The sequence below is a fragment of the Ciconia boyciana genome, chromosome 5, assembly GCF_034638445.1.
Source record: "Ciconia boyciana chromosome 5, ASM3463844v1, whole genome shotgun sequence".
NCBI lineage: Eukaryota > Metazoa > Chordata > Aves > Ciconiiformes > Ciconiidae > Ciconia > Ciconia boyciana.
In genome coordinates, this window is record NC_132938.1 from 58,063,604 (window position 1) to 58,080,223 (window position 16,620).

At 39.7% G+C, this 16,620-nt stretch overlaps 1 protein-coding gene across 3 annotated transcripts in view; it reads left to right on the forward strand.

Annotated features, from left to right (window-relative positions):
• The window catches only part of NPNT (nephronectin), a 54,237-nt gene that overhangs the window by 16,015 nt on the left and 21,602 nt on the right, over positions 1 to 16,620 (forward strand). For all 3 annotated transcript variants that reach the window (XM_072863075.1, XM_072863077.1, XM_072863076.1), the window contains 3 exons: positions 2,207 to 2,299; positions 10,613 to 10,732; positions 11,544 to 11,663. In XM_072863075.1, coding sequence (XP_072719176.1) covers positions 2,207 to 2,299; positions 10,613 to 10,732; positions 11,544 to 11,663 — 333 coding nt within the window. The remainder of the gene's footprint in view (positions 1 to 2,206; positions 2,300 to 10,612; positions 10,733 to 11,543; positions 11,664 to 16,620) is intronic.

Here is a 16,620-nt window from a genome sequence, read left to right on the forward strand (position 1 = left end):
CACGTTTTTCTTTTTCCCCAGTGACTTCAAAGTCATGAAGTTGGTCTTCATAGTCTTCATTTTGCCACCATCATCTCTAATTAGACTTGGGTCTATGATGTCAGGAAGATAAGAGCCTCAGTGTCTAAATGAGCTTTTACACAAAGAAGGTCTTTTTATGTCCATAGTGATTAAAAAAACCAGCAATTGTTTCAAAGTACAACGTTCTAGAAGTTTTTCATGATGTATCAGTTGCTCTTCAGTCAAATCTGGCCATTACCCAAGGGCATACTTTTTGAAACATACCTTTTAGTAGTCTAAGCAGCCCCTTTCCCTAATGCTTTAATTGAGAAGTGTTTCTGAATCTGAATCCCATTTCTTTGTTTCTGGACAGTGTTTATTGGAAAAAAAGATCTTGCATTAACTAGAAACATCCCTCTCTTGTTGCCTTTTAAGATACTCCTTAAGACCGCTTTTGGAAAGAGATTGCACCATCGTATTAGGAAGATCTGTCAAGAGCAGTGCTGTAGATTTAAAACAAGGTTTTGTGTTCTCAAGGGATATCACTGGCCATATATATGTATAATGTTTCAACAAAGATTTTCCTGATAATAAAGGGCAAATGCAGTCCTAAAACTGGAGCAAACTCCTATGCTAACAGTTGCTTCTGTGGATGCATTTGTGGGAGTTGCTGATTCTGCATGCTTTAAATCTTATGGAAAAGATTTTAGAACATCAGAGATGTATTTGCATAGTTCTTCCACAACCAAAACTAATCTCTTCTGTTTTAATTTTTCTTAATTCAACCCTGTTGAACAGCTTGGCTAGAACGCAAGCTACATTTTTGAGTGCCTTCTAACAGATTTCTGTTAAACTACATCCTTAATACATCCAGTTTTATGATACAGCCTGTTGTCAGATTAATTAATATTACAGCTGGATCTAGTTAGTTACTTTGCAAATTCCAAATGATACTGTTAGTTTAGATAATGAACTTAAAGCCAGGGTAAATAGTACATCCTGATTACAGGGTATTCAAGTTATGCCACCCTTTGATTTCTGTATAATTTGCGTCCATCTTGCTTAAACAGTAAGCTCACCACGATTTTGTATCTGCATTTTGTCATATAATGGTAAACAACATTTTAGAGCATAGTAAATACCTTAGTTTTCCAGTAGGTTGAAACAACATATTTAGTAATAGAAAGACATTTCTAATAGAAAAGACTTGGAAATGTTTAAAATTTTCAGCTGTAAAATGGTTTCCAGAGTTATGCAGGATTTGTTGCACTCTGAAAATATTCCTGTTAGCTAATCCTACATCAGTAGAAATACATTTGTGCATGAATTCTTATATTTCTTCAAAAGCAATGCTTGTTTTATGAATTTTATTTGTGTTATATTGAGAGAAGTACCAAAAATGGCTTCCTAACTAATATTCCTTGGAGTTCTGTATTTATGCTCCATTTGGGGAATTAGAAATTACTTGGCAAATTTGACTCTGGAAGCAGAATAGACCATAACTTCACATTCTGAGACTATATCTGTACAGCAGGTTGGGTAATAAATGCTTGAAATGTTCTGAGTAGAAGTGACTTGGATATGCGCAGTGATAAAGCAGCATATTACAGTCAGTATTGCTTCTTCTTTTACCCAGTCCTTTTTTCCTCCAAAAGAAAAAAAATAAAAGTAATTCCCGTGTCAGAATCCAAAGGGAGAGATTCAGGCAAAACATAGCTTAATAAGGGGGTAAAGAGTGTTGCCATATAGTCATAGAGGAAAATGGTGAATGCTGGGATCTGTGCTACTGCCTATCACTGACTGAACTATGGCTTTCTTTGTATGTCGCCTATGACACTGGTGTATGCATTTTCTATGTAGCTGTGGCGTATTCCAGGTTTACCAAATTTACATAGTACATACATACATAGAGCAAGTGAAGGCACAGTGCCTGCTTGCTGATTAGGTATTAAAAGGGTTTAATATCCCAGAAACAGCACAATGTAGTGTTGTACAAAAATAGACTGCTAACAAGTATCTCACTCTTCCCACATGTATTGGGGTGGGGCGGTCAGAAAATGCACCTGATATTTGAACCTGATGTATTTGAAGCATATAATGATGCTGAAGGGAGGAACATGTGTTAGGTCATCGCCATGTGTTTCAAAGTGAAGCGCTGTCAGTTGTGACTGGAGTGGAAAAATAATGAGTATTCCTCTATTTGCAGCTATATGCCAGCCAGGATGCAAACATGGTGAATGCATTGGGCCAAACAAGTGTAAGTGCCACCCGGGATACACTGGAAAAACCTGCAACCAAGGTAAGAAAGTGAAGTCCAAGAAAGAGAATTTCTTCTTGAAATCACAGAAGTATTGCTGATCCCTCTCCCCCCAAATGCTGTGTGTGTCACCTGCGTTTATAGGGTAATGAACTTGTATACCAGGTCTGTTACTGCTGTAGCTATCCTGATATTGGGACTGACATTTGTACAGAGAATGACATCTGCAGTGGGATAACACAGGGGAAAAATTGCTTTCATTCAGATGAAATCAGTGAGATTAATGTAAGGTATGTATTTATGTGCTCTCCTGAATCTGAATGGAATTATTTAAATCTTGTGGTCAGGATTGTTATTCCATAAAGTCACAATTTTCAGGTTTGGATAGTGAAATAATATTTGTTTAATTAAAAAAAAAAATCATTCATGCATTCTCGTTTTTGTGTTTCTAATCCTGAACTAGCTAGGTAGCAGTAAACTGTAGTGCATACTTAAGAGTTGGAAACATGAAGTGTTCTCTTACTGAATTATCAATATAGTTTCATTGTGGGTTTTTTTGCCAAAAATGATCTCCAAAACATGTAATGGTATAATGATCATTGTAATACATGATTTATTAGATTTTGATGCCTAAGACATGTTCACATACAAAAATATCTCAATAAGACTGTTCTCTTTTCCAGTTGTCTCAGCCTGCAGAAAATGTTCCTATGTTTTCTGAGAGTGCTGAGGAAGTATGGTCGAAAAGTGTGACATTTAGAACTATGTTGTTCAAAAATGTACCCTCATGTTTGCTAACCTTCTTTTGACCTGTTGATTTTAGAGTGAATTATTTTCTTTAAAAATAGATACATATTTATTTTCAGATTTACTAATCCTTCCTGACCTGATGTGGAAATGAATGTTGTATTTTTCAGTTTTGTTTTAAGTTCCATTTATTCTGTCATCTCTCAAATTACCCTGTCTCCTTTTGCCTTTACTCTGGGCTGACATTTTAAAGGATGGGTTGTTATGATTTTTATTATTCTACACATGTTTTAGTCAGTCTGGAACTTTTTTAGAAAACAGTGCAGTGAACTAACAGTTGTTGTATGTAGATGTAACAGTTTTTATATGTACTAATTACTTTAACAATATCAAAAGAATGTTGTGCAAATTGCTGGAGGCTGCAGTCTTGAACTAAACTATTCACTTTCCACTAAATGCTAAGGAAGGAAAAAAAACGTGGTGATAAATGATTAAAGGAAGCCTTTTAGGCAGTACTGATCAAATATTCTTGCATGGTATTGGTGGCAAAGTTGCCATGGCAGATGTGCATGAGGTTTCTGAGATGCCTGCTGGCTGTCGTGTCCCAAATGTACACCAGTTCAGGTGACTACAGCCTGTATCGGTTCTATTACATGGTGAGACCCTTGAGCTGTTCCTGGGGTCAGGGTGTGCGTTCTTGCTATGTGCTGATCCCATGTTAGGATGAGACCTGAAAGTGCACGGTGGATGCAGAGTCTGCTTTTGCTGGGAGGAAATTCAAATCGCACAGAATAAGTGTGACCTATGTTATTATACCTTAATATAGCACCTGTCCTGTTCAGTCCGTGGGCCACCTTTCTCATTTCTGTTCTAGAATAATTAGTAATAACAGAAAGTAATGGTGTTGGCAAAAGAAATGGTGGAGTTCCCCTGCAGAGATGGAAGTCTTTCTAGGATGTGTGAATGGTGCTGGGCCATAAAGTATGCTCAGGTTCTTGGTGAAAGGCGTTCTTTGAGTACAAGTGCTGATAAACAGGCTTTACATCTCATGTGTTCATGGGCCTCATGGATCAAGCCGTATTCCAGGGACCAATCCTAGAGAAGAACCCAGCCTCACAGCAGAACTGTTGAACCCTGACTGTGTGATGATGCCTGGATGCTTGTCCTTTTCCAGTGGCACTACAGCTGCTGTGGCAATCTAGACCTTGCTTTAAGTCACTCAGAAGTTAGGATTAGCTGATACTCTTTTTATTATGTTGCTATCATCAGCAGTTAAATTGCAGTGACTTTGCACAAGAGCTAACCACATGTTCTCCCCACAGCATTCAAATCTCCTGAGTGGCTTTAGTGTTTCCCTTCTAGCTTTTTGATCCAGGTTTACAGCTGTAACCAGTTAAGAAAACAGTTGAGCAACTTGAAAGAAAATACCCTGTGCCAGCTCTCTAATTTATAGTGATAATAACAGAACTAATACTTCTTTCAAAATGCGTTCATCAGAAAATTGATACCTACTCTTCAATAAGATCTATGTTCACAGACAAATACAAATAGTTGAAAACTTGTGATTTTTGCTAGCTATCTAAAGCATATGCAGGTTAACTTTGTGCGGCTGGGAAAGGTTGTCTTTATGCAAAGAATGTAAGGCTGCTTTTCTGTAACTTACTATCCTCTTTACCCTGTTTGTTCCAGGAACATGATGCAAAGTTTGCTACTTTCTCTTTTTGTAATGCAATTCTTGTCAGCACTTGAGATATATATATTTTTTTCTTTTTTTAAATGATGAAATAATGCATATTACAAAGATCTGGTAATTCCATTTTTATTATGCCTTCTTCCCATCCTGTGAAGATGAGCAGCTATATACAAGTCCACCTGGTCAGAGGAGTGAAGCACTTCTATTCCGCCCCCTGGATCATCATGCAAGAAATATAGCATCAAGGGGTGAGATGGTCCTGTATTTCAGGTGGCGTGCTCCTTCTGCCTGCACGGCTTGAAACAGTAATACAATTTCTTGCAAAGGGGTTGGAGTCTAATAGACCGACAGCTGTGATGCAAAAGCTGAACCTGCAGTGTCATCAGCATGCAGAGCAAATAACTGATTGTATTTCCTTGATGCTGTGTGCCTGTATTCTGAAAAGGCTTGACTCTCCACCATACTCATGGTTGTAACTTGCTTTTGTTTCTTTCCTCTGCTCTTCTTTCAGGGCCTGCACTTTCTATTTGTTTCTGAGTTCCTTTGTAAAGTGAGAGTGGTGGAAATTGTTTATCAGGTTAGATAAAGATGAAACCGTGATTTATATAAAGCTGGAAGTTGAAGAAAATGAGGTTGTTAACTTCTGCATTTGGCAGCTGTTGATTAATCAGACTAAGTGATGTGAACAAAACTCTCTTAGGGTGATACAAATCTCCTCTCGTAAGTTTGACATGCTAGTGTGATGACAGTTGCTGGAAATGAAAGCTGATCTACTGTTTATAGTATGGTGATAACAGTTTAATTTTTTACTTGGTTTCTGGTCCCTGTTTTTCTGGTTTTGAAGTCTGAGTAAATTTGGTATTGAATATTTGACCTTTGTGTTACCTGATCCAAGGTAGCTACTAGGCAGAAAAAGACAGAAAAGGTCTGAGTGCTGGAGTCTTCTGCAGAAGCTAATTAGAGAAAACAGCAGAGTGTATTGCATCTTCCTAGGAATAAGTGCCCCATTGTTAAGTGTGCACTGAAGTTGGTCATTATCCGAGATGATGTGTGGTGCCCCACAGCAGTCAAAGAAGTCGCATCTGGATTTGCCAGCATAGCACTCTTGTCCTTCCCTTGCATTCACATTTTCATTTCATTTCTTTAAAAATAAAATACTTGTGCTCAGCAGCCTGCACTTATGACATAGACCTGCTTTCTATAATGCCCAAAACTGTCAGTCTGCTTTTATGTGCAGTACTGTACATAATGTTATTTTGAAATTAAGAATGCTGGTTTTGCATTGACTGTGCAATTGTAGGCAACATGGGAATTTAAGTGGCTGAACAATGACATTCTCAAGTGCAGGACAGTGAGCGGACATTCCCGTAAAGAAATTAAAGGGATTTGTTAAACTTTTTAATAGTGTTGGGCTTCATATTTTAAATTTCAGTGTGAGATTGTAAGTGACTAAAAGAAATTATGATATTTTATTAAAAAGAAAAATGATGTAAAAGTGTTATTTTTATTACCCTTTGAGTTTATACATTTTAGCTTTCAATTTTTTTAGAGGAAACTTCTGCTGTTTTCTTATTTTCTCTTTTGATGCATAGACATTTATACTGAGATGTCTTTATAAATGTTGCTTGAAATACACAATTGATAAGTAACCAGCATTTGTTCAAGAGGGTATGTTGCTACGGCTGATTTTTTGACTGCTAACATTAGCCTGAACCTGTTCTTGAAAAGATAGACCTTACTTAAGGAACAAGAACCATACAGATAGAGTATATAAATGGCACTCCCCCAGTCCATGTGCAATACATCCGGACTCTTCTTAAGGAAGCACGCTGTTACGGATCATGGGTGCATGGAGGTGGATCAAGAGAGCTGTCAGCCTATTCATACAGGCCTTTTATGTAGAACCAGTAGGACCTGCCAGTAGTCATACAATGTGCCTCCTAGGAAACTGGGTAGTGCTTGTCATGCAGTTTCCGAGTATGTGTCCGTCTACGCTGGTGAAAAGAAGAAAAGTTGCATTTTGGGGAAAATAAGGTGGGCTGAGCGGTATGCTCTGACACACCTAACCTGTTGGCAGGCTGGCTTCTCTCTTGGCTCTCTTGGCAGCCACAGCACTGCCAGTACTTGTTTTCCTAAACAGTAGCATTCATTCTGACTCCATAAGGTTAAAAACATCTTTCTCTCAATAGCTAATTTCAAAGGCAAAAGTGAAAACCCGTGACACATGAGGTTTAGGTTTAAGTGGAGTTGTGCTAACAGCCTATTTCTGCTGCCTTGTGACCTTAGCTTTCTGTTAATCAGCCAAGGTTAAAAAATTTGAACTTTTTCAAGGCACAGGCATTTTACTTTCAGCATGTTTTTTAAGATGTGAATCAAAAGCTGATGTTGACAGCATTTGTTCACAGGCAGAAATAGAATGAAGTGAAGACAATAGAAATAATTTAGTCAAAATTCCACAAACGAAAAGCATGTGATGTGATATCCTAATACAGTTGATTGCACCTACTTTTAAAGATCAGGTTATTCTCAGAGTATGTTACTAATAGCTGTCTGTTTGTCAATACCAGAGCTTTCATTTCTGTACTAAGAATATTTTGTACCAAATGGTGGTGTAGTATTCAGAGTCCTATAGAAAGATCCAATTATTTAAGGCTCATAATGTAATCTATACTTTATGCAAGATGGTAAACTGAGAACAGCCATAAATTCTTACCATTTTCTACTTTGGATCTGAGGTTGTGGCTCTGGAAATAAATGCGAGACAGTTCTTAAGGGTAAAGTCTTCAGGAGTATCTGAACTTAGGAGCTGAAGTGCAGTGGGATGTAAGCACTAGAAGATAACACAAGCACTATTAAAATCCTGCCCTGTCAGCTTAATTTCAGCATTACCTTTCCTCATTCTGTCCGTACTTCTAGTTAAGTATTTTATACTTAGCTCTGTTATGCATTTATTTTGTAAAGTGATGCTTATTGTACAGAAGAGGAAGAATACAGATATTTTGAACTTATTGAACTTTTCCTTCTCTTAATTAAAAATGATTGTTACCCATGAATCTCAGAATAGTCAATAGTGTGGGCTCTGTGGGGATACTTTTATGAATTGAAGTCAAACTCTAACAGAGTTTTTGAATTTAGCAATGACTTTTTTAACAGACGTGTTGCATGTGTAATAAATATGTTAATACAGCTATAATGTCTGTCAGGAGCTGCCGAATTGTAGTAAGTTTTACAGAGAAAGAAAAAAGCAGCTTTTTGTGCTGCCTAGAGAAGTTTGCCTCCCAAAATGCGAGCTTTCACCCATTTATTATTGAGCATTTTTATGTAAAGTTTTTTTTTTTACACGATTTTCACAATGAAAACTTGCCCTTCCCCTCTAGCATAATCCCCTGCTGCTTTTCCATTTGACCTATGCATGTGCTCTATCAGTAGTCACAACTCTTAGCTGAAGATCCCGCTTTCACAGTAGAAAATGTACATCTCTTCTACAGCTGTTTCTCTCAAATCCAGCAGGTACACTCTTGTGATTGTGGCATTGGTGCCTGCTGGGAGAAGTATGTTCTCCTAGCAACTCCAGAAATGTTTTCAAACTCCCGAACAGTGACAGTTGAAAAGGGATGCTCTTTTTGCATCTCATGATCCGCAGGAAGACTGTGGAGATGGTCATCACTGCTTGTCCAGCCCTTATTTTGGCAACTGTTCCTCACTGAAGTCCAGCCTACACTCGCCTGGTCTTCCTTGCCACTCTAGGAGCAAAGGTTTCCCTTCAGGCTTCCTAGAAACATCTTGTTCAGCCTTCTGCAGGAAGAAAGGGAAAATTATGTCCCTTACCACTACCCTCTCGCAGCAGAGGGGAGCAGGAAGTATTCTTAGCCCTAAACCTGCTGCTCTTCTCGAGGCCTTGGAAAATTAAGTAAAAAAGGTCATATCCATCAGTTAGGGGAAGGGTTGTGGGGAGGGGCAAATATCTGTCTGCATGACGCTTGCTCTTCCTTGACCCCATGAAGATGAAAACAAAGTAGGTCAGAAGATAATAAATGTTACGATACACATAAACACTGTTAGGAGCTCTCAGGAACAGCAGTGATATAAGAGAGTGCTCACTACAGGCACTGGCAAAATCCTTGTGGCTGATTTTGGATCGCATCAGTGACTTGTAGTCCAATACATTTATTTTTCTTTTGATCGCTCTGCATTTCATCAGTCATAATGAAAGGGAAAACACTTCTCAATTTTAGAATGCCATTTGGAAACACTTTGGCCTGAAAAAAAGATGAAGAAGAATGTTGCTCTCCAAAACTAAGTGGTTACAATTTTTCAAGATGAATTTGAAATCCAAATACTAGGAATTTGGCCTCAAGTTGCATCAGGAGAGGTTTAGAATGGATATTAGGAAAAATTTCTGTACTGAAAGGGTGGTCAAGCATTGGAAGAGGCTGCCCAGAGAGGTGGTGGAGTCACCATCCCTGGAGGAGTTAAAAAAACATGTAGACTGGCACTTTGGGACATTGTTTAGTAGGCATGGAGGTGTTGGGTTGACTGTTGGACTAGATGATCTTAGAGGTCTTTTCCAACCTTAATGATTCTATGATTCTATGAATTTGAACAATTCCGGGTGTAGCTGTCTAGAAGCAATGTTTTCTCTGACTTCATCTCCACAGTGAATGTAACTTTCTCTCACTCCATTTGCAGCATAAACCTTGTTAAGGTTGCTACTTGTAGTCCGTAAAGCTATCAATGAATTACTGACTTAATTCTAACCAGAGGTATAGTTGTCTTTCCGTTTTAACATCTTAACTCTAAGCCTTCACATCTAGTCCATAGGAAGCATATGTCACCTTCTCAGCTGGCATTTTATAAAGTGACTACTGTGTTTGTGTGTCTACCACATGGTAGGAGCCCCAAGGCTTACTTTTGTGCTACGTGGGTTAGGGAGTGAAACTTGATGAGAAAGTGCTTAATAGTGGAGATGGCTCTTTGAAAAGTTCCTGGAAATAACAGTGACTCTTACTGTAACAGAGCTCTAGACAGCATTGTGCAATATTAGAGATGAGGGTCGGTAACTCAGTTGTTTAAGTATTTGCTGGCTGGATTTGTGAATAGATTTATTATTTTCACCTTTATTGTCATCTTTACTCATCAGTACACAAATAACTAAGTAACAAATTATTCTGCTTTACCCAGATAAAACCAACGCGTATTCTTGGAAGAGAATTCTGAAGGAAATCCTCACTCAATCTTTTCTTCTTGTTAGAAGCCTTGTGTACTAATATGAAAATTGTAGGCTGAATATTTTCAGTTTAAGTCATGAATTCTGTATTAAATTGTAAATCTGAAATACTAGCCTTCATGGATAGTCCTTGGCAAATATCGCTGATGTCAGATACTTTTTTTTTCAGTGTTTTCTAGATGGTAAGGAATACATTTTCTCTCTGAGATTGTTTAAAGTAGGTTAGCTTTCCTGCCTTCCTCTGTGACTAATTTTGAAGCATGATAGCGAATCACTGAATCGCTATCAGAATCACTGATAGTGATTGCAGCAGTGACATTTGCTTTCTCCCTCCTCTTCCTCCAGAGTTCTGGCTGGTCCTGGACATGGCATCAACGTGAATAGTGGCAAGATGTGGGCAGCCTGAGCTTGTGCGTTCCCTAATGAAACTTTTGTTGGCACTTAATCTAATGCTAATACTGTCATTTCTGAAAGGATATCGGTGAAAGAGAAGAAAATACGCCACTTGGCAGGAGGGGCGAACAGTGCTTCATGCAGGATGTTCTGGACACTTGCTATCAGCTGGACTGCATATAAAAAGCTAATTGCCATATTTTTCCTTCTTTGGGAACTTTAACTAGCAGGTTTTTTCACACATACTTTGTATGTTTTCTTTTCCCACCCCCTTCCCTTGTACCTTTCATTTCAGATCTAAATGAATGTGGACTAAAGCCGCGGCTGTGCAAACACCGGTGTATGAATACCTATGGCAGCTACAAGTGCTACTGTCTGAATGGCTACATGCTTATGCCAGATGGAACGTGCTCGAGTACGGCAAGGCTTGTTGCTTTCTTTTTTCAAGATTCCTGCTTGGGTTTCCATGGGAAACTTGTATGAAATGAAGATGAGTCCCAAAGTAAAAGATTAATCGTGCTGGAAATTAGGCAGTTGCACAAGATGAGCTTCTTTTTTCTAATGAAATTAGGCTGAACAAAACAAGAGCAAATATTTTGATTTTATTAGTTTTATTACAAGTTTCCCCAGAAGCATTCTTCAGTGCTGTAAATCACTGTTAATTGGCCTTCAAGGACAAGTGCTTGCAGTATTCATTGCAGCAAGACACCTGCAGTTCTGCTGTATTATGCCCTTATGAATGTAAAATCATCAAAGCTGCAGATGTTGGTTGTTTGACTGGTATAAAATTGTACTATCATCTCTCTGGAGATCAGGTTCCTACTTGCTCCCATAAAAGTGGATATTTTGAGTGTCTGGACAGAGAGAAAGGGAGAGAAATTACCTTTAATTAGAGATGCTCCTATTTTAAAATGGCAGTACTGTCCAGAAGTGTTTATGGTACATACTGGGCTTTATGCTCCTCATGGGGGCTATGTTCCATGACACAACTTGCTACAATTTTGGTGGGTTTCTTTTTTTTTTCCTTAGAGATGTGATTTGTGGGAAGAAAAAATTTACTACATATGCATTTGCTCTTTAAAGCCTGAATGAATACCTGTTAAATTCAACAAGATTTTTTCCACTTCTATCATAATTATATAATGTCTTAATTCTCCAAAGTTTTCAGTAATTTTCTGGTACTGATCAGAGTGCTTATCTAAATATGTTCAATTATTTTTCCCTAGATGCCCTTTCTTGCTCGATGGCAAACTGTCAGTATGGCTGCGATGTACTGAAAGGGGAAGTACGCTGCCGCTGTCCTTCTCCAGGACTGCAGCTAGGGCCTGATGGCAGGACTTGCATAGGTAGGTGGTCAAATGTAGACTTAATTTTTTTTCTCCAAAAGGTTTTTATCCTTACACTGAACACAGTTCAAGAGAGTTTATCAGATGTATTTGGAATGCATCATACATACAGTTTAAAGACGTTACTAATGAGAATTGGGATGGGCATGTTGCTCAAGTGCTCTCAAGTGATTGGTCTGTGTCAGAGCTCACCAGTGTTTTCCTCCAGTCCTGCAAGTTTCATTGACTGCTTAAAACCCACACGGGCTGCTTGGCATCCAAGCCCTCGGCCCTTACCACTCCTGTTACTGGGTCATTTTAAACTATTGCTAACAGAGACTCCAAAATACCTGCCTGCATAAAAAAAAGGAACGGGGAGGTCAGCTCTCCCTCATACCCAAAAGGTGGTGCCTAGGCTCAGTGGGTAGAGGGATAATTTGCGCAAATCGTTGAGATTATACTGGGAGGTGAAGGTCTGTGCGTGCTCCCAGTATTAATGGGATTGAAGCTACTGTCTTTCTTCCATACTGTGAAAACTCCAGGTTAAAATAAACTCAGGAATTCAGACTGTATAAAAGTGAAATGTTTTGCTCCCACGTTCGTGAACATGGAAAAGGTGCTTACGGTTAATGACTGCATTGTGCCATACTCTACTATGGTCTGAAGAACAGCGTGACATGCGATTTCATTAGTCATTAACTATACATCCTGAGTGGATATGATGCTCCAGTGATTTTATTATTTATATCCTATGCAGTGCTACAGTTCCATAACCAGTAACACCACTTGCACTGAAAGAATGTAAGACCCAAATGGATGATTAGGGCATCCACATTCTATCATGGCTGTCCACAGGGGAGGTGGTTCTCCAAGTGGCTGACCCATGCTGGCCAAGAGTTTGCTGGCAGAGCAAGGGACAGATTCTGGATCTTCTGATGTGAGGAGCAGGCTCAGCTCTAAGTCGGAGGCTTTCTGAAGTGCATGATTGGCACATCTATGTATGCAAAAGAATGGGTAGAACAGGAGAAAAAAACCTCACCGTTGTCACATGCTGAAGGGATTGAATTGTGATTAATCACGCTGTGGACATTATGGCAGACAGAGATCTTTGGAAGAGACTTGTGCCATGCCATAGTGAGCTGAGTGATTTTAAGTACAAATTCAAGGAAGTTATACCAAGTACAGAAATTTGCTAGAAAAATACTTGCGAGATTCTCCTAGTGTGCATTTTTATATCAGGCAAACTTCATACTTTGAAATAAACAAAGTGCACTTTGAATGCTGAAGACTAGCACTCAAACCAGTTATATGAAACACTTTCAGTTCTTCAGTGTAGTTTTCAAAAAAACACTTTTTTTCCCAGAAAGGTGAAGAACTGTGTACCCACGTTTCAGTTGGGTGTGCATCATTCAGATTGATCTTATAACCTATTTTTAAAATTTCCCACAAAAATTTCAGAGCAGCCTTGTACAATACAGAGAAGGTAGTCACAGCAAGAGATGTCTGTCCGTCATGGGTCGTAACATGATCTACTCCCCTTTTTTGGTAAGAAGTGATTGTGCCTTGCACCCTTTTTGTGTTATTTCTCTATCAAGTTTGAGTTGTACTAAAACCAGTAAATACCTCCAAGAATTGGAGCTTTTTGGGGCTAGGACTGTGCCTTTTCCTCACATGTGTACAAGCCCATCACTGTTGGGGAGGTTGTCAGCTCCAGCGAGGGTCTGGATATTGTTGCAGTACAAATAGAAGTGTAGATGATGGTAAAAAACATTGAAGCGTGCATTGGCTGCAGCTTGTGAAATCCTTGTTTGAGGAGAGTTTGAAAGACAGCTGGGAATGTAATGCTTATTTTTAGCACAGGTGGAAATTCCTCTAGGCATTATTCTATTCTTAGTTTAACCCATGCTGATCATTCTCTTGTTAAAACGTTCCTTCCAGATAATCAGTATAGAGCCACCAAACAATTTGGCTATGAAGGTAAATCATATAAACTAAATAAAAACAAATTGAAAAAGAATTCAGCAAAGTATTTAATGAAAATATGGATTAATTGACTAATTAATTGATTAATGACTCTTGAATCAATAAATCAATCAGTGTTGCCAGCTTTTTGGATTGGGATTTTCGTTTAATGAAATTAGCATTATACACATCTCAGCTTCAGAAGGTCTGAAATTATTTGAGGACTGAAAATAATTATTTTCACTGTAAAATAAATTCTTTGTAGTTGTTTTGGTTATGTATAGACACTTGAAAATACAACCTTGTAAACTTAAAAATCATACTATTTTTAAATCAGTCTCATAGTTGTTTAGTGCTTAGATTGGCAATATGGTTGTACTCACAGCAGGAGACAAGCAAGACTTTGTAATTCTGCTTCTCTGTTGAACGCTGACCGTCAAACGCCGCAGGTGCTGCCTGTATGATGTGCCTTTGGAGCAGCCTCTCGGTGCTAAGTCTGGGCATGCACCTCTGTGGCAGACCAGGCTGAGATCAGAATACAAGTCACCCCTTCATGCCCTGGCTTTCATAGGAAGCGGGCATGAGCCACAGCATGTTGCAGCTGGCAAAGGGAAACAGCCTTACGCCGTTTGGGCCCAGGTGTGATTTGGCATGAGTCCATGGACTTGAAAGAAGCCACAGTCACTGTACTATTTAAGAACTGCAGGAAACTAATGGTAAGCACTTGCATACCAGCTTCTAGCTAATGATCAAAAAGTGTTTTTCCTACCAGTAATGAGCATCCACCCACCTCATATTAAATGCAAGCAGTAGACTGTTACTTTTTTCCATTATTTTTGTGTCAGTTTTCAACAGTGTATTGATTAGCAGTTCAGTCCTGTATCTTTAGGATGTATAACTGCCTAGAAAACTAAACAATACCACTACAGTGCTCTCATCATCTAACATACTTCTTGCCTTATGGGAATTTGCAAAAACATGAATGTGTACAGAGGGAAAGGCAGGACAAGCTACATTAAGTTTTAAAGAACGTAATCCATGCCATGATGAAGTATGTTCAGTGGCTAATCTTTTTCTTACCGAATTGTTTCTTGAAGTTGTGGTTTAAAGATAAAAACAACAAAGAACCCTAACTCACACATAGTCATCAAGAGTCTGAAATTTGCAGCCTTGAAACAATATTTTAATAAAGGGCAGAAAATTGTGGCTTGTAAATTAAATAACAGTAAGGAACACAGTAGAACTTATAAAACTGTTAATAATGTACTCAAAGCCTAAAACTTTAATAATAGATTCGAACCAAGAGGCAGATTTATAGGGAGATTCAGGCATGTGGAGAGGCGCCCAGTATTGGCCTTGTTTTCTTTCTCATTCAGGCCTTTAACCGCGGCTTTGCAGAAGTGCTCCCAACTGAGAGTAAAGGAGAGCTGCTATGTCAGAGCAGTCTGACGGGCCAGGAGTGTGGGAGCTCGGGGGCTGAATCCTTGGTGTCCTCAGTAATTCTTTGTGCAGAGTGGGACAGTGCCAGCGGAAGCTACTGGGACAGCCCATCTAGCCAGTAATTCATGTCTCTAGGTCACTTCTTTTGGCTGTGGGAAACACAGCTTGGAGAATTTGAAGCTACATCTCCCCCGTCTCAGGTAGCTGCCCTAACTAACCAGCACTTCTGCGGTAATGTTTTTCCTGTTCTGTGCAAAAGACTCGGACTTCCCTCTGCCTTGTTCAGGCCTCTTTCACAAGCAGCAGGGCATCAATCACTCGGCTTTGTTTTGCACTCTTGACACCTGCAGCTGAAGTGCTCCTTTTGGGAAAAGAATTGCGTGGAGAGCAAAATCTTGCTTTCCTGATAGAGCTGCAGAGCAAAGGCTTGAGCTGTGCTCTGTAGATAACCAACAAACGTCAGGGGCAGCGTGCATCATAGGCAGCCCTGCACGGCAGGTGTCTACCTCAGTGAAGAATTAGGGTTGAAGCATTCAGCAGGCTTCAGCTCGGTTTCCAGGGGCTACAAAGTGAGTGGTAGCACAAGCAGCTTTTGTGTATCAGCCTGACCTCATCTGAGAGTTTCCCAGGCAGTGAAAGCAGCGCTGGGTGAGCATGGGCTGCTCCCTGGGCCTCTGCCTGGCTTGGTAGTCAGCATGAAGAACAGCATCTTCTGGGAGATGAGAGGCATCAGACATTTACTGAGCATCACCCGTGTCTTCCCGCTCCTCTGTCCTTGCCTGGACGTCGCTTGCTGAAGCACTGCTTCAGGTCCTGCTGGGAGGCCCTGGCAGGGCAAATGGGAGCCATGTATCTCAGAACCTCAGAGACGCTTTAAGGTCACTGAGGTAACCAACCTCTCTGTGAAAGAGGGGTCAGCTACAGCGCAGGCCCTGCAGGGTAAGAGATTGCAAAGAGCAGATACTCAAAAAGCATTTTGCCTGTGGTAACAGACTGGTAGGAGACCCAGAAATACTGCACCCCTGGCATTAGCTTGAACTCTCTTTGTTTAGAGCAAGTCCTGAACAGATGAAGATTTCCTGATAGGCTCAATGGGCAGGACATGGATTAGGGCACCTGAGATTTAAAAAAAACCAAACCACTTCCTACTGCAGGTTGATGTACTTTGAATATGTACGTATGACCTGTGCTACAGGAACAATATTTCAGGCATGTTTCAGAAAAAGAATTACTGGGGTTGTTTTTATTATTATTCCTTGTCTGTAAATCCAGGTGCTGTCGTTATAACCAGGCAGGGCTTGGTGAGATGAAAGAAAGTTATACAAATAACACAAAATAGCTTTTCTTCAGGCAACTACCATTACAGTTTTAAGGATGAGTGCTTTGAGGCCTTGAAGAAGCTGTCGTGCATTCAGTGGGGAATTAGAGAACGACTCCTCTCCAGGGGGAAGGGTACCAGGATGGCAAAAGCATAGAGCAAGCATTCCAAATTCAGTAGCAATGCTCATTACGCCAGTGCATCTCTTGTCACTCACAGTATTCGTAAAGGCTTCTGGCACAGGAGGCATAAAAATTT